Genomic DNA, 22843 nt, shown 5'->3' with positions numbered 1-22843 from the left:
TCTCCATGCTATTGCTTACTTGTTAAACCCACGCCCAATAAATATATAATGAAACAATAATTGCAATAGACTCATCTGCCGGCTACATCTTCTGTATGAGCAGCCATATGCTTTTTCTCGATGCTGCTTTTCCTTTAAACAACACCCAAGGAATGAACAAATCTTATACTTTGAGTGGTACGTATCCAAATGTACTTTAGTTGGGTATGGCTGCCCAAGGGAGGCTTTTATTCCGAGAAAAAAGATTGTGTCAAAACAAATATATCAAAACATTCATTTCATACAACGTCCAGCGGTTATGTAAAGTACTGTGCTCGACCTGCGGCGCCACTCAAAATTCACTTGTAATAAAAGTGATTGGTTAATTTGTCACTGTAAGAAATAATTTTACATCTTGAATAATCACTTGTCATACCATTTAATTAACATGCACCTAGCTATTTAATTAACAACAGTTTCTATGGATACCACTCAGTTACTGGTATCTTTTGATCTAAACGACACTGAACCCCCTTTAGATTTCATTTCCTCCTTATTTTGTGAGATTAGTAACTAGGATCGCTTAATTAAAATGTTGTCAATACATTCGGACCCTAAATGGTTAGAACAGTGCTTTTAAAATGTGGCATTGCGTAGTAGAGGAGGAAAAAGTTTAATCTTGGTGCAACCCATACTATGTATATAGTCTGCCTAATTTGAGTGATATATCCGAAACGCTTACAACATTCAGGTCCGACCTTTTGTTCAATTATGAAACAAAAAGTCCTTTTTTTATAGTGCAACTTAAGCAAGCCATTTTGTTCATTAAAGCTAGAGTAAAGACATGGCATTAATTATGTCAACAAAAAAAAGCAATGACAGAAAACGTGGTAAACAAACTGTATTTAATAAACATCAATTAGCTAAAAAAGTACATTCCTCAATTGATCGGATAAGCGGATGCCTTTTCCGTCCAAAAAGTCCAGGCCAGATTGCTGCCCCTGTTTACATAAGGTACCCAGGGATCGGGAGACAGGATCGGGTCATACTAGGCAATCATCTTCTTTAAACTCCATCTATTAATCGGCTATTGAATTTACATGTATATAAAGAACAGCTTAATTGAGCTTTCTTTCTTTATTATCATCTTTTTCATCATTATCATGTCTATCAAATACATTCTCTTCTTCATTACATTTGCATTCACTTACTTTGTATCTGCTGCTCCAATTGCCAAGAAAAACGCCGAAGCTGGTTCTTTGGTGACAAGAGGTGGCTCATATTCTGGTGACGGCACGTTCTATACACCCGGTCTTGGATCTTGTGGATGGACCAACTCTGAAACTGAGTATATTGCCGCATTAAATCACGTTCAAATGGGTAACGGTGCAAACTCAAACAAGAACCCCAATTGTGGTAAACGCATTACTGTTAAAGGCCCCAGTGGATCAGTTACAGTAAAGATTGTTGACACTTGTCCTGGTTGCTCAAGTGGTGATGTGGACATGAGTCCTGCTGCTTTCCAAAAGATTGCCAAGCTTAGCCAAGGTCGTGTACCCATCACTTGGTCTTGGAGTTAAATGAATTATCTTATTCAATGGCTGGTTCCTTTTTTTTCTTAATAAACAAAAATTGGCAGGTTTCAATTTATTTATGACAAGATTCGATCAATACAATCATTTATAAACTCTTTTTTACATGTCATGTCCATTTGAAATGTTTCTGATAATATATCTCTTACTTTCTTTCTACTTATTTCCATCAAGTCATATTCCTCAAAAATACGTTCAATCTCTTCATAGATCAGTTTATCTTCTTGTGTCATTTCCTCTTCTGTTTGACTATTTTCCTCATCTTGTCGTTTCATTTCCTCATATTCTGACCATCTCTTTAGTGGAATCGTGCTTGGGTCAAATACGCCCTCATCTGGTCCTACTGCTTTCTTTTCACCTTTTTCACCAACAACTATACGTGTATTACCCCAAGAGAAGTCATCAAAGTGCCAAAATGAGTATATGGGAATAAAGAATGAAAATACAGGTATTGCTAAAATATAAATAATCATCCATCCTACATGTTCCCACTATCACAAATATATATATAAGTACATCCTATATTTGTAAATATTTGTCTGTAATACCTTTCTTCTTAAAATAAAAATAATTGCTTGAAGCCCATACACACCTGCTAGTGTGATGATCGACATTAAAGGCACCTGACTTGTGTTTGTACAAAGTTGATATATCAAATACCCCAGATAACAAACAACAGCTGGCATAACCAATGTACTCAACAAGTCCAACATCACCACAAATCTCATGGAAAAGCAGCAAAATCCACAAAGCTGAGGTAAGAACATCAACTCTCCGAGATTGTGTACCGTCGAATTGATCCATCGTCGACGTTGTGATAAGAGCACTGGCCACTGGTCAGGTGCGTTTGTCATACAGGCTGCATCAGGTGTAAACTTTGTTTTGAAATGAGGGAAATGCTTTAATATGAGCGTTGTCAGATAGCGATCTTCTCCTAGGTGCAATAGATTCTTCTTATGAAGTGTATCCACTCGGTTCTCTGCATAATCATTAATGATTTCGTTGGATGCTAACAAAGGTTGATTTCGAATACTGGATCGAATACGATACATGCAGAAACAACCTGGAAGACATGTCACAGAGCCAAATAAAGATTCGAATGCCTTGGCCAAATGATGAGATATATAATATTCATATACTTGAATCATTGTCACCCATGTATCTTTCTCGTTTGACAGCATTGTCTCTCCACAGAGGCCAACAATTTTCGGATCATGAACAAAGCAAGATACCATCCTGTTGAGTGAATGTGGCAAGACCTCTGTATCAGCATCTACCATCAGCACAAACTCATAAAAGCTTGGGTTCACACCAATCACGTTCTTTAGCTGATGATGGATCTCAAGTTCAAGCGGTGTCATTGGTGAGTCATAATGAACCTTGTTTAGGAATCGCATCAGCACCATCTGTGAGTCTCGTTTACCTCGATTTCCTGGCTTCTGTCTTTCATCGGAAGTGCCAACCTTGACGACAACAATAAACGGAACAACGTGTCCAGAACACTCGTATAGCCCAGAATAGACCTTGCCCATGTTGTGCTGCTTTTTACCCTCTCCAAGAGACAGAAATGACATTGGTTCAGGGTCCAAGTTAGGGTCAACTCCCAAGATATCCAAGACGATTTGCGGTGTCGACCTATCATTACCGCTTCCAACAATCATTCCATCTGCAATCAGGAACAGTAGCTTGCGCTTGTCATCGTATTTCAAGACAGCTAACGAGTCGATGGTTTTCCTTAGTGACTCTTCTCCTTCTGTATAGCAAGGGACTTGACAAATAATAAACTGTTCGCAATCATCGTTCATGTAGCTCTTACCAAGGTGTAGTGCAGCAAGGAACTTGAATAATATGACACTGCATAAAAATGCAGTGATCAAAAGCAGGATATATTCGGAAAATAGACATTGGTAGGAGTTTCGGGTGTCTACTTTTCCGACAAAAAACAGATTTCTCAGACATGTCAACTGTCTGTCCCTTACCTCCTTTTCTAAGGGTAAAGCATCAAAGTGTGCAGAAATATCTGTGCCAGGTAATTGTCTAAAAAGTTCAATAATGGAATTATCTATAAAATCCATGTCTATATCTGCTGGAGCGGTTTGTCCATCAGGTACTTTAATAACTCGTCCACCCATCATGTATGATGTCAAGTCGTATACATTGTCATGCAAGATAGCCCATCGACGTGTTGTATGAATGCCACCTATCTGAACCGGGCTTGTTGCTTGATTCTTGATATCAACTAGGTCATATCCCATAAAACCTAAACGATAGTTGGTTCGCAAATATACCATCTGTTCATAGTACCAGTCAGGTCGATAATCCGATCGAAAGGCGCGAAAGTCATGATAGACGGCATTCGAGTTTGTTATGTTTATGTGTGCATCCATTGCTACTTCTTTAGGCACGTACCCATCGACTCCATCGCATAAGGCTGATATCTGTACTGGGAACAGGTCACTTGCATCTTGTCCGGCGTATTGAAAGAGTGCAGCGGTAGGTATGACTTCTGATGCCCAATGGCGAGGAGCAAATGATGTCAGGTCAAATACTTCGCCCCGGATAGCAATGAATGCATTGTCTCGGCTACTTTTGGCCTGGAGTTCAGACTGCGTATAGAGATCTTGATGGGGACATATGAGTTGTCCAAAGAAGGCAATAAACCATATCATTACAGCACACAGGAGCAAGATAACCACACACAGGGTCACTTTTTCACGCCACGCCATCCTAATGTCAGATCTACGCATTCCACATCCGTACGATAACAGGAAACTGGGGATCCACCATGTTGTCAACCAGGTAATTGATATCCAAAAGACCCTTGATGGACTTATTCGTCTTGGACTTATTTTCTTATTTTGCTCCTGTTCTTGTGTATTTACTGTGTGCTCGCTCTTTTCTTCTTCGTCAGACACAGATGTGATTGTGGTAGCTGTAACTGTAGTCAAACTATGATCACACTTTTGCGAATAAAAAGCAGCCTCGCAGCATGGTTCATAGTAATCTTCAGAACAAAGTGAGCCTGATTCGATCATCGACTGACAGGATACAGGATCACATACTGACTCGTGGCACTCACCGTGACCATTATCTTCAGACTCTTCAACTATTAAGATCGCTTTAATACACATGCTTCTCATGTTTTCTATTCTATCATATTACCGAATGGTATCCCTTTGGCAGCGCATCTGGCTCTTCTTTGCTCCCGTTTTTCTGTCGCACGTAACTTGTTTTCTAAGGATTCCCATGCTGCTTCTGTCAGAAATACCTACATTTTTGTTATTATGTATGCATATAGACTGGCTTTGTTTCCACTACCTTTTCTTCATTCATTAACATATCATCCTCATTCCACTCAAGCGCCTCTTGTAGTGCCAAATATTTTTCTTTGGGTTCAGCAGCCAGATCCACAGTCGTTGTATGTATCAAGTCTGTATACCTTTCGCAAAATTCCAACAGATCCATATCAATGGTATATTCTAAACGAGCTCTTATTACAAGAGGCAGTAAGTGAAGTGACTTTATCTGCGCTGCTAATTTTTTCGGGTCGCAGGAATGTGGAAGCAACAAATCGTTTGAACGAAGACAAAGAACGTACCAAGTCTTTGTTGATGATAGCATCGAGAGTATGCTGTCTATTCGAAGTGGTCTTTTTATTGATGTCTCTGTTGTTGTCGCAAGTGTACGCTCTTCTGCAAGTGCTGTGTTTTCTATTATCTTTTGAGAAAAGAGTTTGCTAACCAGTCGGTTTGTAGGAGCCTCTGCTGCTTTGGGACCAAATAGCAACACAAAATCTGTACAGACAGCTTCGTTTGCGTACGTCTCGAGCTCTGATGGTGAATAAAAGACTCTGCCGGTAAAGTGCTGGATAGCAAACTGTGTTTCCTTATCCCCGGATTTAAAACTCAAGCAAGGATGTTTCCGATGCGTCTGCTTTAGTGTGTCTAAAAAGCGTCCTTGGGAAGAGACTTGGTTGGATAATAGGGTTACTATACCTGTCTGCGGATGATTAAGTAACTGAGCGCATTCGTCCATTTGTGTATTGGATAAAGTGGGTATCGTCAGGTTAAGAGCAGAGTAAACGGCAACATTTCTTTCGTGCAGCTGATGCATCATCCAGTTGTAGAGCACTTCATTTGCATAAAGTGTCGAAAATTGATGATATGATCCAGTTTGAATAGGTGCTGGTCCAGGAAAGTCAATGATTCCTATAAAGTTTTGTAAACTGTCTGATTTTTTCATATTGAGTCTCTTGTTGATAGTTTCTACGAGCCAAGCAAATAAAAGTGTATATAAGGTTTCAGCAAGAGCATCACGCTGAAGAGATGCTTGTTCAGCATTTAAGAAAATCGTCGTTAAATCCCGCTTGATCAGTTTTGTCTGGTAAGTGAGACAAGACTCTAATGGCTTTGTCTCTACACCCAACAGATCTGCTATGATCTCTAATTCAAGCTTGTTCTTTATGACTGCCGAGTCTTGCTCATTTGTTGGGTCATCCATAAATTGAAGGTTTCCCAAGTGTAAAATAGCTGAAAGTATTTGCATGATTTGAAAAAAGGTGTTCTTGTTGATACCAAGGGATCGCAACAGAGTCCTCAATTCACTATACTTTTCAGCATCTTGATCTATAAAGGAAGATACAAGTCGTGCTGCCTCCCTTGTCTTGAATAAATAGTCATATGACGTTGACTCGTCCAGATGTAATAGAGATTTTTCTTCTTGTGTTGTCCCATAAAGCATATAGTAAAAGACATGAAAGCAACGATCGTCACCGTTAGTTTGGGTGATCCTTGATCTTTCCAGCATGTATTCTGAGAATTTTGCGCCTATCATCCTTCCTTTTTCATTAAATTGTAATTCTATATATTTTCCAAAACGGGACGCATTATCATGTACATCTGTCTTTGCATGTCCAAACGCTTCCAGGGCGCTGTAAGCCATTTGAATTAGTTGTTGTAATTTTGTTGGTTTTTTCGGGTTACTGAGTGTGATGAGGTGATAAAGTATCCATTGGCTCATCTCTGACTTTCCGCTTCCACACAAACCACTATATACGATGCCAAGGAGAGAGATAGAGGTTTAATATAAGGAGCTTCCATCCCAAAAGATTATATATATACCTCAGTAAGATAGACTGGTCGATGCGAGTTCTACGCATATGAAAATAAGCCTGATTGACGTGTTGGAATATATGTGCTGGCAATCTCTTTTTGATGTCTGTATTTTTATACTCTGCTAGATATCTTTCACTGATCTCTTGAATTGTTTCACGAGAATCTTTATAAGGATTGACAACGATCAATAACGAATGCTTTACTCGAGTATATATTTGATCGTTTAAAAATCTTTCTTTTAACGCAGACACAATCTTTTCTTCAGTGACATCTTTAATTTCTGAAAGATCTTCTGTTGAAGTCATTGATTATTATTTTAAAAGAGAAAGTAAAGAGATGAAATTAGAATTCAAGCAGAAAACAAAGCTGTTGTATGTAGGTCTCATTTTATATTTATATATAAACTCCCTTTTTTGTTCCCCCCTTAAAAAAACGTTATATGCTATTCTTACTACTCCTTATACAACCACCCATTTGTTTACTCATTCTGTCTATTCGTCTCCTTCCTTTTGGTCTTGTTTATTTGTGTATCTGGCCCCTAAGTTAGACTTGTGGCATTGTAGTAAAAATAATTTATTATAGAAGAAATAATACAAAAAAATTTATACATTTATAACATCCTTGATTGTTTTGTGTACAACGTCAAACAGTAATGCTTGTGCAGGGAGGGGATAATTTTTGTACAATTCTTGAATAGATACGGATGAAGTGGATGAAATCAAGGTTAGAGGTGAAGTATGTGTGGCAACTTCTTGATCCAAATATATCACGCTTTCAAATACAGTCATGTATTCTTCAATTTTCTTTCTTGTTGATAATGTAACCGAGGGATCTTTGCTTTGCACGAGAAACGTAAGAGCATCCATGACTCTGAACAGTAATTTTCCTGTAGCTAAAGAATATTAAGTATTGAATTATATAATATTTAACTATTTGCTTACAGAAACAAATCTCTTCTAGATTTTCAATCTTTTTAGCCAAGATTAAGATGATTTCGGCAGCATACAATGCTAAATAGATTGCTTTATCTTTTACGATTTGTGCTGTATTGCCATTGATCTTTATATTCACAAGGTTTGCGTGAATGTTTATAGCCACACTGTGAATATATAGAGACATGGTCAGCTTCTGGACACTATTGCACGAATCGATCAATTCTTTAGTACAATTGTAAGGTTCTTCACTGATCTTCATATATTCCGGAAGGTTCTGCCACCATTCGACCAGAAAACCCTCGTGACATACGATATCTTCAAAGGTCAAATCTATTTTTTCTCCTACAAGTGCTTTCATCGTACGTTTGTGCACTCTACTCATGAATGGATGTGATTCAAGCTGTATAACGTAGTTTAATGCTTCAAACGAGTATCTTATTAGGGAATTTTCATCAGGTAAGAAGTCAAATCGACAAGGAATATGTTCAATGCATTCGCATCGATGATTGAAGAAGAGGTCAACTATGGATAAAATGCCACGTGCAGCCAGATGGTTACGGTGAATCGTTGCATAAAATATTCGAGTATTCATATCTAGCGATGCGTCTCCGTTTGCGTAGCCTGGGTGCTTTTTAGTCAAGCTCTCTGCGAGTATCCAAGCGATAGAAGACCATTTCTTGCATTCGTTAAATCTCATCGTGGTAAACAAGAATGGTTGAATTATGTTTATAATGACGAGTGACTCCAATTCTCGTTCTGGATCATCAAACATATCTATTAACTTTTCCATACATTTTTTATAAAAGTATTCACCAACATATCTCTTTTCTTGTGAATTGAGAAAACTATGTCGACATATGTGCACAGATGCGCTCGCACAAATCGCTAGTGTTGTGGGATCCTCTAGTTTGTTTATCTTTTCTATTCTCTTCCTAAATGAGCGTTCATGGATTGCCTGTAACCAGACATCGAAGCAATGAAAGTGTATATCGATCAGTCCATCAATGAATGCTTCTGGTTTTATATAACGTGCTATCATGCTATTTGAATACATGTTATTGTTTGCACTGCCATTATCAACAGCTAGCCTGGTTAAGTCTGTTATAGCCTTATGAAGCGCATATGGCTGGGCATTTTCAAACACTAATGAAACTTTTTTAAATGTGTTTCCAAAAGGTGACAGATAGCGTAAGAATGCCTTTCCATAGAGTGATAGTTCTTCAAAGCTCTTGATTTCAGTCTGAAGCCGTAATTGTCCATTCTCGATCTGCAAAGTCCACGTGGGTTCGCTTTTAATAAGTGCTGCGGTTGACCTTTGTTTATTCAGATCAATTTCAAGATTATGTAGTTCAATTTGTAATTCTTCAATTTGTTGGTACAGGTCATTATATCTTCTTTCATTTACTTCGTCATCATCTCCTACACTAGAATCACTACTACTCGAAAACTCTTGAGGTATGCATTTTCTTTTCATTTTGATACACCGAGTACATGGTTCTGATTCGCAGCTTCTTTCACATTTCCTTCTTCTCTGCTTACAATCTATTTCCTATTAAATAAGCCTGATAATATACTTAACAAAATACTCACATTGACAGGGTGCTCTTCTGGCCATTTTGTCATTAAAAAGGATGAGAAAGAGTCAGAGTAATAATCTTTTGGTTCAGTTGTGACGTTGCTTTTGTTACAAGACGAAAATTACCATAATTCTTGTGTTTCTTTATGACATTGAGTGCTTATTTAGGATTATTGTCAATCGGAAGCACGATTCAAACAAGATCTGTAGTAGACAATCAAGAAGAAGAAGAAAGAGAAGCTCAACGTATAAGGCTTTTATCTGAGGCAATAGCTAATGCAGAGGTTGATATCGTTTCAACCGTTAGTACTCATCATGCCCCTTTAGAACATAAAGGTATACATACTCTCTGTGTATTCTTTGTTTTATGTCTACATATACTTAAGAATTAGTTGATAGAAGTTAAAGAAAATGTATCAGGTGTTGTACTAGCTATTGGCAGCATGGTTGCAAATTATACATTATGCTTTCCCATTGTTGCAGCACGACATAGTCTACAAGCCTTACCTGTTAAAAATAGCTTTGAGAGAGACACACCACGCTATGGAGCGATGAAACTCTATTATACTTATAAATATGGTGGTATACGCAGGTTGTATCCAGGATTTGGTCTTGGCCTGTTAGGGCAGTCCATCAGTGCTAGCTATGAATCAATTATCGGTCAGATCACGTCCAGCTTAACAACAAAACAAACCAATTTCCTTTTGTATGCTGCAGCTAAAGCAGTAGGCAAACTATTGACATTATTGATGAATGTTCCATTATATCCCTTGTACAGAAATGCGCTTATTCTCCGTATTCAATCTGATTCAAGTATCAGTCGTATCATCATTAGAGATCGTCATGACTTTATTAGAGCCTATAAACAAAATCTGTCTGATTTTCGTAGTCTTTGTACTGTTCCTATTGGGTTCTTGCCTTCTTGTATATTAAACATATTGACAGAAAATCTACTTGTTTATATCTATAAATACAGTTTCAAGCTATTCATGGAAGAATCAAAAAGAAGCGATACGGCCAAGAAGGAAGCAACTGTCTTGCACACATTTTATCCTGAAATTGCATGTGGAGTGATGAGCAGTATTGTCACTCGGACAATAAGCTATCCAGTGGACACGATCTTGTTTAAACTCATGGTGCAAGATAGTGGAGTACTCAAGGTCAACACTTACTACAGCGGATTCTTTGACTGTGTGAGGAAAACATATGCAGAAGGTGGATGGAAAGCGTTTTATCCTGGTTGGGGCATCGGTCTACTCGAAATTACCATGGGCTACTTTGTCCTAGAGGCTTCTTGGTTGGCTTACCGCCTTACCTACTGGTGTTTATCCCCCAACCATGACGATGATCAAAACATGCGTACAGTTAAAAAGGCTCGCAAGTTACAAGAAAGGTTACTGTAGCTTTATTATTAAATCTTTTCATAATCCAACTTTGTTTCCAACTTTTTCGCATCTTGCAATTTTCTTACTGCTTTCATAAAGTCTTCCTGAATACAATAATCACGTTCTTCTCTAATGGCAAACATGCCTGCTTCTGTACATACATTTCTTAAATCAGCACCGTTGAAACCGTCCGAGAGTTTTACTATAGCTTCATAATCTATATCTCCATGCTTTGAAATGTTGGCAGCATGAATCTTTAAAATTTCCAAACGTCCTTGCTCATTGGGTAATGGAATCTCAATCTTTCTATCCAATCGACCAGGTCGAAGCAATGCAGGATCCAATGTATCAGGTCTGTTAGTAGCCATAATAAGCTTTGTTTGTCCAAGGTAATCAAAACCGTCCATTTGATTTAATAATTCCATAAGAGTACGCTGTATTTCTCTATCAGCAGATGTACCTTCAGAGAAACGACGACCACCGATAGCATCAATTTCATCCATAAAGATAATACATGGCTCATGTTCCTTTGCATAACCAAACATCTCTCTGATCAATCTAGCACTTTCACCGATATACTTGTCAACAATAGCACTGGAAACCACCTTTAAGAAATTTACTTGAAGTGTACTAGCAACTGCTTTAGCCAGCAAAGTCTTTCCGGTACCTGGAGGACCATATAATAGCACACCCTTTGGGGGTTTGACACCAACACGTAAAAAGAGTTCAGGATTCATCAAGGGTAATTCAATAACCTGATGTCGGTTATGGTTATAAAATGTGTCATGTACATTTAATGTATACTCTTACCTCACGAAGCTCTCGAATTTGTTCAGAGAGGCCACCAATACCAGCAAAACTGACATCACCAGGATCCTCTATTGACATGTTATATACCAGAGGATCAACTTCACGAGGTAAAATGCGCATAATAGTCAGGGTAGTCATATCAAGTGCAACACGAGCACCTTGTTTTAACTTTTCTTTATCGACTGTGTTACGGCATCCAACAACATAACGAGGGCCACTTGTATTCTTGACAATGACTAATAAAACAATAAGTGGCCCAGTCTGGCACAATAAAAAATATAAACTTACATCGTTCGTCGTCCAATTGTTTCAACACTTCACCAATGACTTGACCGACACTTTGTAAAGCTTTGATGTCGTCTTCTGATTTGTCGTATTCTTTATCAAGAGCTCGTAATCCAAGACGCACTAAGTTGAAGGTTAAAAGAGATGCACAGAAAGTTCAATCATGTAATAATTACTCTCTTTAAGTTTAGCATCTAATTCACGATGCTCTAAAAGCCTTCTTCTGTAAGCGCTCAAGGCTTTAGTCTTTGGATCTTGTTCAGGTTGGCTTGATGAAGACATGTGAGATTGAAATGACTAGTAAAAAGAAAAAAGAAATCAGAAAAGTGAGCTCATCATAGGACGCGTATGTGTTATCGGAGTTAAAAAGACGTCATCCACACAGACATAATGGCCGTTTTCATTATTTTCTTTATTGTTTTCAACTTGGCAGCATGTAATAATATAAAAAATGGGCTTCATCTTTTTGAAAGATATAAGATGCGGATACTCGTATAATGTGATCAACACATTATAACAGAATGAAAGCCACGTAATAAGTTGTAAGATATTCATTATAAATAATCCTTGGCTTTGGCTTCTTTGTTTCTTCTTTCTCTTATAAACTCTCCTCTTTTAACGTAAATAATTGAAATACTAAGCATTGCTTTTTATATCTCATTCTCTTACTTTTGGCGAGTTCTCTTTTGTTATTTGTTGTCTAAAAGTGTACACACACCTCAAAAAATCATAATTAGGCGGATAATACAATGAGAGGGAGAAGTATGACAACCTCTCTTGTTACAAATGATAACGATGGACTCAGTATTACATATATGTATAGCCAAGCATATTCCATAGCTTATATAACTGATATTATTCTATACAAGTAATTTGTTGTGTTCCCTTTTTAATGTTTATTTCAAAGGACTTCTAATAACTGGGCTCTTTTTGTTTTGAATTTGTTCATCAACTGAAGATCCAGGAATCTTTTTCTCCAAGCCCTAAGACAGCAAAGAAGTTTAGTTCTGTTGCCCTTTTGTTTATATAAGCATATTTACCAATTTCTCAAATACACAAGCATTCAAAGCACGTTCAGGCTTACGACAAGCGTAGAATTCCTGATTCTTGTTGTCCAAACATTTCCAATGTGCTTCAAATTCCTTACCACAGTTCTCTCGAAGCTTGGTAATTCTATAAAAGTTTAACAAGATGAGCTCTCAAGCCTTGTTTACTTACAAGTCAATGGCACAACGAGTGACCTTTCTTCCTTCTTTAAGACAGTGCTCGGGATTGTTGTTTTCATTTTTACAGAGCATGAAATCATCGTTATAATCTTTACAATATTGGCCAATGAAGAAAGAAGCGCTCTTCAAAGGTGCTGAGGTGGCACCAACTTCATCAACCTTTGGTACTGATTCAGGAAGAGGAGTGGGATCAACAAATTCGACGTGTGTAAAACCCAAATCTTGTTTAGTGGACATGTTAATGCAAGTTATACAGAATGTTCCTCTTCTATTGATTCATTGTTTTAGTTTATCATCATTTTACTTGTCATTCTTTCTTTACTTCCTATTTGGTTGCTGAAGGAGCGAGAAGAAAAATTTACATAGAAATGGCCAAATCCGGGGGAAGCGCTTCACCTTTAGCGGATGTCAAAATTTACGATGACATAAAGAACATTAAATCCCCGAAATGATTTAACGGTCCCAAGCAAAAACTAATGCTATTTGTGTTCCTTGTCTCTCAAAGGCTCCATGTCTTTTTTGTTACCTTTAATAGTGATATCGTCACTACCCAATCATTCTCTTGCGTTTAAGAAGGAAGAGAATAACATTGGTAAATTCAGTATTGAATTAACTGAGACTAGCTTGAAAACACGGGAAAGTTTGGCAAAGTAATAGAGCTGAGAGACCTAACAATAAATCTTTTGATTTTACTGCCTTGTTTGTTGGTAACCAGACCACATTTTGGATTATGGCAAAGAAATGATCCTTTGCTTTTAATATTTGCTTTTTTTTTTTCCTCTTTAATCGTTCTTTCGTGAGTAGAAAGGTCTAAGTCAACATCTGGGTTCAATACATGTACTTGCAGCAGTGTCATCCAATGATTGTCCATTTTATAACTATAAGCCATAAAATGTCAATTAGCTGTTTATAAAATAAACTTTATAGTTCATGCATGCAATCTAGATGTATGCCCTTGGTTGCTTCCAAATACGTCTATTTTTTAAAATCCGCACTTTTTTCAGTAAATCCTTGAATTGGCAGTGGAACGACTGTAAAATTTTTTTCTTTCTTTTTGTTTTGATCGATCTATAGACAATGTCAGAATCAAAGGGATTATTTGCCATGTTCGGTGCTGCTATTCCTGCAGCTACTCTAGAAAAGAAAGAGGATGATAAATGGCAGACTGCGACCAACAAAAAGTCGTCAAGAGGACTTGCGTTAAAGGCGAAAGCAGCAGGAAAGACTGTAACTGTTACAGAAAATAAAAAGAAGATTCTTGATGAAGGAGAAGACATTGATATGGGAGGAATGGGAAAAAAGAAGAAGAATAGAAAACGATTGTAAGTACTTCTCTACTTAAGAAGTATCAAGTGATAAACTTGTTTATTCTAGTAATCCATATGGTCGACCAAAACCAGCCGAAAAGAAAATGGAAGCAACTCCAGCAGAGAGAATAGATTTGCTAGTAAGTTACTTACCTTGAAATTGATCAAAGCTCAAGTACTTAAGCGATTAGTAGATCACAGGATTTGAACCAGGAACAGAAGCAGGCATCATACCATTTCTAGTACAAAAATCCAAGAAACAGTGGCAAGCCGTTGATGCACAAATCAATCAGGGACAAATGCTTTTAACTGTCAGTGATCCAGTCATTGCAAGAATTTTGATTCGTTTAGATGGTTACATCTTTGGTACACAGCAATTGCAGATTCGCCTGTTTGATCCCAATTCACCACTGGCAGCCGCCTTACAGCCTTCTAGTCCTGAAAATGGAAAATTGACGACAATTGATATTTTAAGAAACTTTTTAAAGAGTCGATGGAACGTTGAAACAAAGTACTTGAATTTGGATGATATGGCTTCTGATCCTATCTTGAAGAAATCAGCCATTCGTCCACCTGGTGCACCAGGCTCCAACGCGATTGTTGGCCCAGCCATGATGAAGCTTGCTGGTGAAATGTTTCAAGACATCCTGTCTATTTCCTTTGCTCGTAACCACTTAAAAAACGTACAGCAGATATCGACATTAGCACAATATCTACCAAACATTCAAAATATATCACTTTCAGATAATCTCATCAAGGAATACGAGGGCTTGGAAGCAATCAGTGGAACAGGCAAATTAAAGAACCTCAGAGAACTTTATCTAGTGGGAAACCCTCTTCGTGAATCAGAGTTTAAGCAACGTAACAGTGATAGAGCATACATCAGAAATATAGTCAAAAGATTTCCTACCTTGGTCCTCCTAGACGGTATGCCCATCCATCTGACAGAGGAAGAAGCAGCTGCGGTGCACAAGACTGGACGTGTGTTGCCGTTAGACAATCAACCAAACTTTTTTGACAGCGAAATAACACGCTCTGTTACTGTTGACTTTTTATGCAAATTCTTTCAAGCCTTTGATCAAGATAGACCAACACTGTCCATTCTCTACGATGCTGACTCTGTATTCTCAATCACAACTAATGTCAAACTTCGTTCACAACAGAAATTAAAGAGAAAAGATAAGAAGAAGCTGATGGATGACGAAGAAATGCTGAACTGGACATCGATAAGTAGAAATCTTATGGGAAAATCTAAAAGTATGAAATTTAATAATGAAGAATATGCAGACAACTTATTCTCTTATAGGACAAGAAGGCAAAGGGCTTTTGATTGGCCCGGAAGCTATTGGAAGTACCTTTTGCAGATTACCAAAGACGATACACGATTTACAAAAGACAGAAGATTTTATAGTAGATGCTCATCAATCACCCGCAGGACTAGTCATTTGCTTACATGGTGAATTTAAAGAAGAGGAGTCTTCGCCTCCTTATTCGTACGATCGTACTTTTCTTCTTCGTCCTGCAGCACCTACATCACCGTAAGTACTCTTGTTTTTATTATGAATGTATCGCTAATGAATGGTAACATAGGGCTACGGCTGCTGGTTGGCCATATACAATCATGAGCGACATGTTATGTGTCCGTGATTATATTGGAAATCAAGGCTTCAAACCTCAAGCACCAGTGCCTACAAGCATATTTGCATCATATCCTGTTTAATAAACACATTTATTTGACTCATAAGAATGAGGATGGCATTATACCATATTTACAATAAGAAAAGCATGTTTATACTCTTATACGGATACAAAACAACCTATTTCAAATTATTTATTAAGGAACTGATATCATGTGGTCCCTGTTGATAGCTGTTTTGAAATATGTTTAAACTATCCATTGAGCCATGTAAAGGGGACTGTACGTAGCTACTTAATCCCATCGAATCACGATCGTTGGTATGGAGAGGGTGTATTGGATTTAGTAACTGTCCTAGGTTTGGTCTTTCATTACTATTGTTATTAGTTGTATTGTCTATTAATGCTTGTTGGTCATATACATTGTTATGGTTGCTACTGATGCTACTGTTACTACTATTGCTATTACTACCGTTGGTCGTATTTATAGCAGTATTCATTTGAATAATTGGGTTGTCATGATGACCATCATAACTACGAATATTAAAGGATGAGACTGAATAATGCCGTTGATGATAGGGCTGACGATGCTGGGGAAGCATCGGGGTGCTAGGAGACGAAGTGATGTGGGATCCAATCGACATACTACGGTAGGGTTGATGGTCAAAGGTAGGTTCAACAAAGGGAGGGATTCTGAAATTTTGCTTGACGAGCAACTCTGGTGAAATCTCTAAGCTTGCAAGTTCAGGTACGGAAGAGGGTGAGCGTAATCTATCTTCAAGTACTTCTTGTGGGTTATAATATGATATTAGATGTTGTGCTACGCCATTGATTGTAATGGACATTGTCTTTTTGATCAGCCCATCCTCTTTAAACTTGTATGAATCTGAGAGTGATCCCACCAGTTGTCTTTCCTTGTGTTTATCAATGATGGACCCATCCACACTAAAGCTTCTTCCTCCATTCGAAGAACCTGAAAGTCTTTTATCGCCTGGTATCTTTTTGTCTAATTCACGGTAAATAAGAAAATTTCCTAGTATGCGTGAAGGAGACCAAACACGACCATCTGTCCAACGTTTGATACCTATGATCAACTATCAGTTGTAAGGACTCTATAACTTTCTATGGTTGTTACCAGATTCTCGCTCATCAAATACAAATATAGAGCCAGATCGAATCATATTTCGTTCCTTTTCTTGTAACCTTCTACATATTCTTGGAAGTAAACCACGTCGACATCCTTCGAATATCAGCAGTACGTCCTGTGTTGTTTCAATATAACCGTGAAATGTTTCAGTAACCAGCATCTCTTATGTCACGTAATTCAAATGGGCTGCTTTTTAATTCAACACGTAAAGTAGATTGGTAAGCTAAACGAAACAAAAAAGAGGTGAGGGGCTAAAAGCGAAAGAAAAGTGTGAAAAGCGGGGGCGTCTGGTAACACAGATACTATCTCGAATATGGTATGAATGTTTAACCGCTTCTTACACTTGTCTTCTTTTTTCTTTTTTCTATTTTCTTTATGCTTTTTTTTCTTTTTCTTTTTCTTTTATCAAGTTCAAATATTTCCCAGGCAGGCAACACTGACCAACAACATTCTAAAAGTGAACTAACCATGAACGAAGAGTGTAGCAAGAATGTTGGTGTAATCAATGTGCATAATCGTTTCACAACAGTTTTTGCAACTGTCACCTTTAATCCTGCTAGTTCCCATAAAGTCGTTTCTCTGGCAACGTTGTTTATGTTCTCTATTTTTTATTTTCAGAAATATTAAATACACAAAGAAAAAGAGAAGAGGGAAGAGGGTATTTGTACAACTTGTAATGTGTAGAATAATATATTGCTTTTACATCATACCACCCATTCCTCCCATGCCTCCCATACCTCCCATGCCTCCCATAGGGGGCATGCCAGCACCAGCCTTGACAGGAGCATCAGTGATCATACATTCAGTAGTAGTCAAAAGAGATGCAACACCAGCAGCATCAACCAAAGCAGTACGAACAACCTTGGTAGGGTCAACAATACCACGTTCGATCATATCAACATATTCATTTGTGGAAGCATCATAACCCCAGTTAATGTTATCAGGGTGTTCTTCCAAGAGCTTGCCAGCAACAACAGATCCTTCTCCTCCAGCATTGTCGACAATGGTGCGGCAAGGGTTTTGAATAGCTTGACGGATGATGTTGATACCAAGTTGTTGGTCAAAGTTGGCACCCTTCAAGCTATCAAGAGACTTGGCAGCCTTCAAGAGGGCAACACCACCACCGGGAACAATACCTTCTTCAACAGCAGCACGGGTGGCACACAAGGCATCATCGAATCTACAGAACGAATTTAATATCTATATGCTCACTCAATTCATCTGTTCCTTTTACCTGTCCTTCTTTTCACCGACTTCAACTTCAGAAGAACCACCGACCTTGATGACAGCAACACCACCAGAGAGCTTAGCAAGACGTTCCTGGAGCTTTTCCTTTTCATATTCAGAAGTGCTAGGGTCTTCAATAGCACCACGGATTTGTTCGCAGCGTTGAGCAATGGAATCCTTGCTACCAGCACCATTCAAGATGATGGTATCTTCCTTGGTGATAGTAACTGAACCAGTGGTACCAAAGAATTCAGGGCTAGCCTTTTCCAACTTGACATCAAGTTCGTCAGAGAAGACGGTAGAGTTGGTCAAGATACCGATATCACCCAAAATGGACTTGCGGTTGTCACCAAAACCGGGAGCCTTGACAGCAGCAACTTGAATTTGACCACGGAGCTTGTTCAAGATACAGGCAGCAAGGGCTTCACCGTCGAGATCTTCGGCGATGATCAAGAGAGGACGACGTTGAGTGGCGGCGGTTTCGAGAGCAGGTAAGACATCTTGGAGAAGAGAGATCTTCTTTTCAGACAACAAGATCAAGGGCTTTTCGAATTCAACCTTTTGTGTCTTGGTATCGGTGATGAAGTAAGGAGAGATGAAACCACGGTCGAAGCGCATACCTTCGGTGACTTCCAATTCATCATCGATTGTCTTTCCGGCCTTTACAGTGATGACACCTTCCTTACCAACGCGTTCCATAGCTTGAGCAATCATGTTACCAACGTGCTTATCACCGTTAGCAGAGATGGTAGCAACCTGAGGGAAAAGATCTAAGTCACCGTTTTCTTATTCCTGAAAAGGTACTTACTTGAGCAACTTCTTGAGGGGTTGTAATAACCTTAGTGTGAGCCTTCAAGAAGTCAACGACGGCATCAACAGCCATTTGAGCACCGCGACGGAGATCCATGGGGTTGCAGCCAGCAGCAACATTCTTGACACCTTCAGTAAAGATGGCACGGGTCAAGACGGTAGCAGTGGTAGTACCATCACCAGCAATTTCGTTCGTCTTGCTTGCAACGTCTTGAACAAGTCTATTTTATCTAAGTACATCTTATCATGGATTGAAAATGAGCATCACTTACCTAGCACCCAAGTTTTCAAACTTGTCTTCCAAGACAATAGACTTGGCGACAGTAACACCATCCTTGGTGATCTTGGGAGAGCCATAGGGTTGTTCAATCAAGACGTTACGACCCTTGGGACCGAGAGTGACAGCAACAGATTTGGCCAAAACATCAACACCTCTCAAGAGAGCGGCGCGACCTTCGACACCAAACTTGATTTCTTTGTGAGAAGAGTAAAGACGGCGAAGGACACCGGTGGATGAGGGTTGACGAAGAGCTTTGACAGCCAAACGGTTCATTTTAAAGTTACGAGAAGAAAAAGTCTAAAAATTGAAAGGGGGGTTTAGTGGAATATATAAATCTCGTTGACCCCCGGACTACTTGAATCTGGTAGAAAGGCCTAGAAAAGGTGGCTTAGGCATAGCACCATTAATGCAGAAGCCTACCACTGTTTTTTAATGTCTTCAATGACAAGGGCTAAATGTATAGCTTTTGACAGCCTTAGTGTACGCACTTGTCCACATTGTGCTTGCTTTTCTGATTGATATTTCTCTTGATTCCTTTTTTTTGTTTTTTCCCTTTGTTTATTATTTTTTCCCACAATGCTTATTCCAAGAGATTTCTAATGGAGATCGAATTCCACGGGAAAACAGTAAAAGAGCGTATTCAAATTCAGAACACTTTGTACCTTTCTTTTTTTTGTGTTGGTGAATCTAACTTATTTAGACATGCCTTTCAAATCTTGTTTTATTTAATTTCATATTATGCTACGAGTTCATTGTTCAAGACGCGTAACTTGAATTCGAATGAAAAGTTTATTGTTATTGGACCTTTTCGAGAAACTCAGTTGCCAATTAGATTTGTTTTGGGATACACTCCAGTTGGTATGTGAATATGCAACTATAGATTTTGTGTGTGTGTGGATATTGTAAGCGATAGATAGAACAAAGAAAGAGAAAGAAGGGGATACAAAAAGATAAGAATTACATATATATATATATATATATGTGAGTAGAATCAATAACTATCATATGAATATCGTTACTATCAAAAGATAAAGACCCCTTTACAGAATATAATTAGAAATATGCAACACTGCCTTTAAAAAATAGAGCTGTTCTTGATTATGATTCGTTTCATTTCAAATACCCATTATCTATAAAATAAATAGCTTTATAAAAAGATGTTACATAATATACACATAAATATCTGTAAAAGGGTTCATACACTTATTAAGAAAGAACAAGAGGATAGATCTGATAATTCAAGATTACTCATGTCTGTGTGTTTAGTGTGTAACAAGCATTTGATAAGATTGGTTGATGCATTATAGAATGTCAAACCTGCCATTTAATTTTTCAGCAACTAAAACTGAGACTTTTTGACAGGCCATTCTTTTTTTATTTTTTTATTTTTTTTATTTTTTACATCATTTATTCCTTTTCCTACTGTTTACTTTTTTCCTTTTTTATATTGCTATTAAAGACTGAAAACAAGAAGTAAAGAGTGACATATCAAGATGGCTTCACAAAACATAAACATTGCATTTAAGCGTAACTCTATGTAAGCCACAGAAAAAAAAAAAAAAAGCAACCGAAAATAACTCCCTTCTCATGGCGTAGCAACAACAATAGCAACAATAACAGTAGCAATAATGGAGCTGTAGCCATGTCCTATTCACCTTCTTCTCATACTATGCCAGCTATCTTTCAGCATAGAGACAGTTTTGTTCACCAAAGAGAACTTGAATCTAATTTCTGTAGTGATTTAGTGTGCTGTGGAACACATATTAAGGATCTTCATGAGCTACTCCATCATTATGAAGAACATCACCATGCACCAATAGAAGAAGAACCTGAACCAAAAGAACCTGATTTACCCATGGAAGACTTAGATTCACCTTTTTCTGCTCCATTATCCACTCAACCTACTGAGGTCACCTCACTGGTGAACCCACTACTTCGCAGCTTTGAAAGCTTTCGAGAAAAGCCTAACGAAAGAAGCAGCCCATCCAATGTAAATAACAACAATAATAATAAATTCGGTAGACATACAGAAGAAATTTTGAAGCAGGCCTTACCAGCACTAGTTAATCCTGATAATGATCTTAGACCTGGTACACCCGATCTTCACTTTCTGCGAACAGAAGTTTTATATCAGACATGCGGTAAAGCAAGCATTTTGGCTTGTTTCTCTTTTTTTTATACTTATATTTCTCTATAGATGATGGACAAGATAAACCATACAAATGCCAAATAGCAGGTTGTGATAAAGCTTACAAAAATCCTAATGGATTGAAATATCATCAAACGCATGGTCACTCAGAGGAAGATATGCTGAGTGAAGCAGAAAGAGATGCACAAAAACCCTACATGTGCACCATAGGCTATTGTAACAAAAGATATAAAAATCTGAATGGGCTAAAATATCATATTGAGCATTCGCATATTGCAAAATTGAAACAATATCCATTGGATGGACAATTGTCATGGCAACCGCCTTCCAGCTAAAATAAATTTGTGATATTTGTGTGTATATGTACACTAGGAGAATTCGCAATCTTTTTTTTTTTTTTTCCTTTATCATAAAATGGAACATAGTTTGTTATTTTTTGATACTAGTTCATCACTTGCGAGTGAATATAAACAAAGAGTATCTTTTAATTTTCTTGATGATAACTTGGATTATCATTCCATCATATTAAATCGATCAAGCCATGGTTACATTAGAACAGCCAGAACACGCACATTCATGGTTGCCATGGACATAAATAAAAAAACAACAAACCAGTGCATTAAATTTACGATACAAGTATAAATACATAAACAGATAACTTTTGAATAATTTTAATAATTAAAAATGGTAGAATTTATTAGACGAAGGAGATGAATTGGTGATACTAGGTCTATGTCGTCATGACATGCTCATAGGAAAAAGAGAAATGGCCGAACGGATTGCCAGGTTAATAGAGAGAATTAATGATGGAAACAAGGTAAAAAAGACACACACACTATGGACATCTACATTCATACACATACATATGCATATCATATGTCTGATAGATAAATGTTGCCATTGAATTATTGTTTGCTGATTATGATAATGCACTAGCACGAATGGTAATATGTATGTATTTTAATGAAAATTATTTTAATAACCAATTGTCCCCAGAATGAATTCTACAGACCTATTGCTATTATTGTTGAGTCAAAAAGCAAAACATCAATGTCAACAGATCACTATTCAGGCACAGGTACTCTTAAGTGTGAGCTACAGGCAATACAAGTACCGATCATTATTATAAAAGCTACTATTGTTGTCATGGAAACAAAAGACATGAAGCAAAAAATCCTAAAAACAATCTGCTTGTCGGAGAACTAAAAGCTTATTTTCAAATCTCTTGTTCAATCACACCTACTCTTTTTCTTTCTTTCTTTCTTTTTTTTTTTTTTTTTTTTTTTTTTTTTGTCATCTTCATCGTCGTCATGTTTCGTCATTTTTGCATTATTTCCTTCTAGTTGATCTTCAGCTGCACGTTTTGATGAAGTATCAAATATCCTT

At 37.7% G+C, this 22843-nt stretch overlaps 11 protein-coding genes across 11 annotated transcripts; 5 read left to right on the top strand and 6 right to left on the bottom strand.

The window, feature by feature from the left end:
• Positions 1–1256: 1256 nt before the first annotated feature.
• Positions 1257–1553, top strand: RHIMIDRAFT_186764 (barwin-like endoglucanase; the record flags this gene model as incomplete). Its single annotated transcript, XM_023605876.1, has 1 exon — positions 1257–1553. A coding segment is annotated over one exon (297 nt), but the record flags the coding sequence as incomplete, so codon positions are not given.
• Positions 1554–1630: 77 nt separating this feature from the next.
• On the bottom strand, positions 1631–6990 carry RHIMIDRAFT_234233 (uncharacterized protein; the record flags this gene model as incomplete). The annotated part of the gene is made up of 5 exons (XM_023608122.1): positions 1631–2062; positions 2120–4677; positions 4734–4839; positions 4890–6618; positions 6692–6990. The coding sequence occupies 5 exons, from the start codon at positions 6988–6990 to the stop codon at positions 1631–1633; spliced, it is 5124 nt and encodes a 1707-aa protein (XP_023470343.1).
• Positions 6991–7287: 297 nt separating this feature from the next.
• On the bottom strand, positions 7288–9235 carry RHIMIDRAFT_247130 (uncharacterized protein; the record flags this gene model as incomplete). The annotated part of the gene is made up of 3 exons (XM_023610382.1): positions 7288–7577; positions 7627–9162; positions 9211–9235. The coding sequence occupies 3 exons, from the start codon at positions 9233–9235 to the stop codon at positions 7288–7290; spliced, it is 1851 nt and encodes a 616-aa protein (XP_023470342.1).
• Positions 9236–9322: 87 nt separating this feature from the next.
• On the top strand, positions 9323–10979 carry RHIMIDRAFT_64327 (mitochondrial carrier). The gene is made up of 2 exons (XM_023615508.1): positions 9323–9532; positions 9589–10979. The coding sequence occupies exon 2, from the start codon at positions 9640–9642 to the stop codon at positions 10597–10599; it is 960 nt and encodes a 319-aa protein (XP_023470341.1). The 5' UTR covers positions 9323–9532; positions 9589–9639; the 3' UTR covers positions 10600–10979.
• On the bottom strand, positions 10608–11958 carry RHIMIDRAFT_286188 (26S proteasome subunit P45; the record flags this gene model as incomplete). The annotated part of the gene is made up of 4 exons (XM_023613356.1): positions 10608–11336; positions 11392–11627; positions 11680–11799; positions 11853–11958. The coding sequence occupies 4 exons, from the start codon at positions 11956–11958 to the stop codon at positions 10608–10610; spliced, it is 1191 nt and encodes a 396-aa protein (XP_023470340.1).
• A 313-nt stretch (positions 11959–12271) lies between these two features.
• RHIMIDRAFT_289397 (NADH dehydrogenase, alpha subcomplex, subunit 8) lies at positions 12272–13224 on the bottom strand. Its single transcript, XM_023613640.1, has 3 exons — positions 12895–13224; positions 12717–12849; positions 12272–12659 (listed from the first exon to the last, which is right to left on the bottom strand). Exons 1-3 carry the CDS (start codon positions 13137–13139, stop codon positions 12573–12575), a joined length of 465 nt encoding a protein of 154 aa, XP_023470339.1. The 5' UTR covers positions 13140–13224; the 3' UTR covers positions 12272–12572.
• Positions 13225–14508: 1284 nt separating this feature from the next.
• On the top strand, positions 14509–15929 carry RHIMIDRAFT_197733 (NTF2-like protein; the record flags this gene model as incomplete). The annotated part of the gene is made up of 3 exons (XM_023606226.1): positions 14509–15466; positions 15525–15747; positions 15800–15929. The coding sequence occupies 3 exons, from the start codon at positions 14509–14511 to the stop codon at positions 15927–15929; spliced, it is 1311 nt and encodes a 436-aa protein (XP_023470338.1).
• A 97-nt stretch (positions 15930–16026) lies between these two features.
• RHIMIDRAFT_197726 (uncharacterized protein) lies at positions 16027–17151 on the bottom strand (the record flags this gene model as incomplete). Its single annotated transcript, XM_023606225.1, has 2 exons — positions 16027–16928; positions 16980–17151. The coding sequence occupies 2 exons, from the start codon at positions 17149–17151 to the stop codon at positions 16027–16029; spliced, it is 1074 nt and encodes a 357-aa protein (XP_023470337.1).
• Positions 17152–17394: 243 nt separating this feature from the next.
• On the bottom strand, positions 17395–19758 carry RHIMIDRAFT_211808 (heat shock protein 60 precursor (antigen HIS-62)). The gene is made up of 4 exons (XM_023607206.1): positions 19301–19758; positions 19027–19249; positions 18226–18974; positions 17395–18171 (listed from the first exon to the last, which is right to left on the bottom strand). Exons 1-4 carry the CDS (start codon positions 19579–19581, stop codon positions 17691–17693), a joined length of 1734 nt encoding a protein of 577 aa, XP_023470336.1. The 5' UTR covers positions 19582–19758; the 3' UTR covers positions 17395–17690.
• Positions 19759–20708: 950 nt separating this feature from the next.
• RHIMIDRAFT_266515 (uncharacterized protein) lies at positions 20709–21839 on the top strand. The gene is made up of 3 exons (XM_023611915.1): positions 20709–20845; positions 20905–21449; positions 21506–21839. Exons 1-3 carry the CDS (start codon positions 20802–20804, stop codon positions 21790–21792), a joined length of 876 nt encoding a protein of 291 aa, XP_023470335.1. The 5' UTR covers positions 20709–20801; the 3' UTR covers positions 21793–21839.
• Positions 21840–21885: 46 nt separating this feature from the next.
• On the top strand, positions 21886–22694 carry RHIMIDRAFT_266514 (uncharacterized protein). The gene is made up of 4 exons (XM_023611914.1): positions 21886–22093; positions 22149–22274; positions 22345–22401; positions 22454–22694. Exons 1-4 carry the CDS (start codon positions 22034–22036, stop codon positions 22661–22663), a joined length of 453 nt encoding a protein of 150 aa, XP_023470334.1. The 5' UTR covers positions 21886–22033; the 3' UTR covers positions 22664–22694.
• The last annotated feature ends 149 nt before the right edge of the window (positions 22695–22843 follow it).

The sequence above is a fragment of the Rhizopus microsporus genome (assembly GCF_002708625.1).
Source record: "Rhizopus microsporus ATCC 52813 unplaced genomic scaffold scaffold_2, whole genome shotgun sequence".
NCBI classification, from domain to species: domain Eukaryota; kingdom Fungi; phylum Mucoromycota; class Mucoromycetes; order Mucorales; family Rhizopodaceae; genus Rhizopus; species Rhizopus microsporus.
This window is presented reverse-complemented; position numbering and strand designations above follow the sequence as displayed.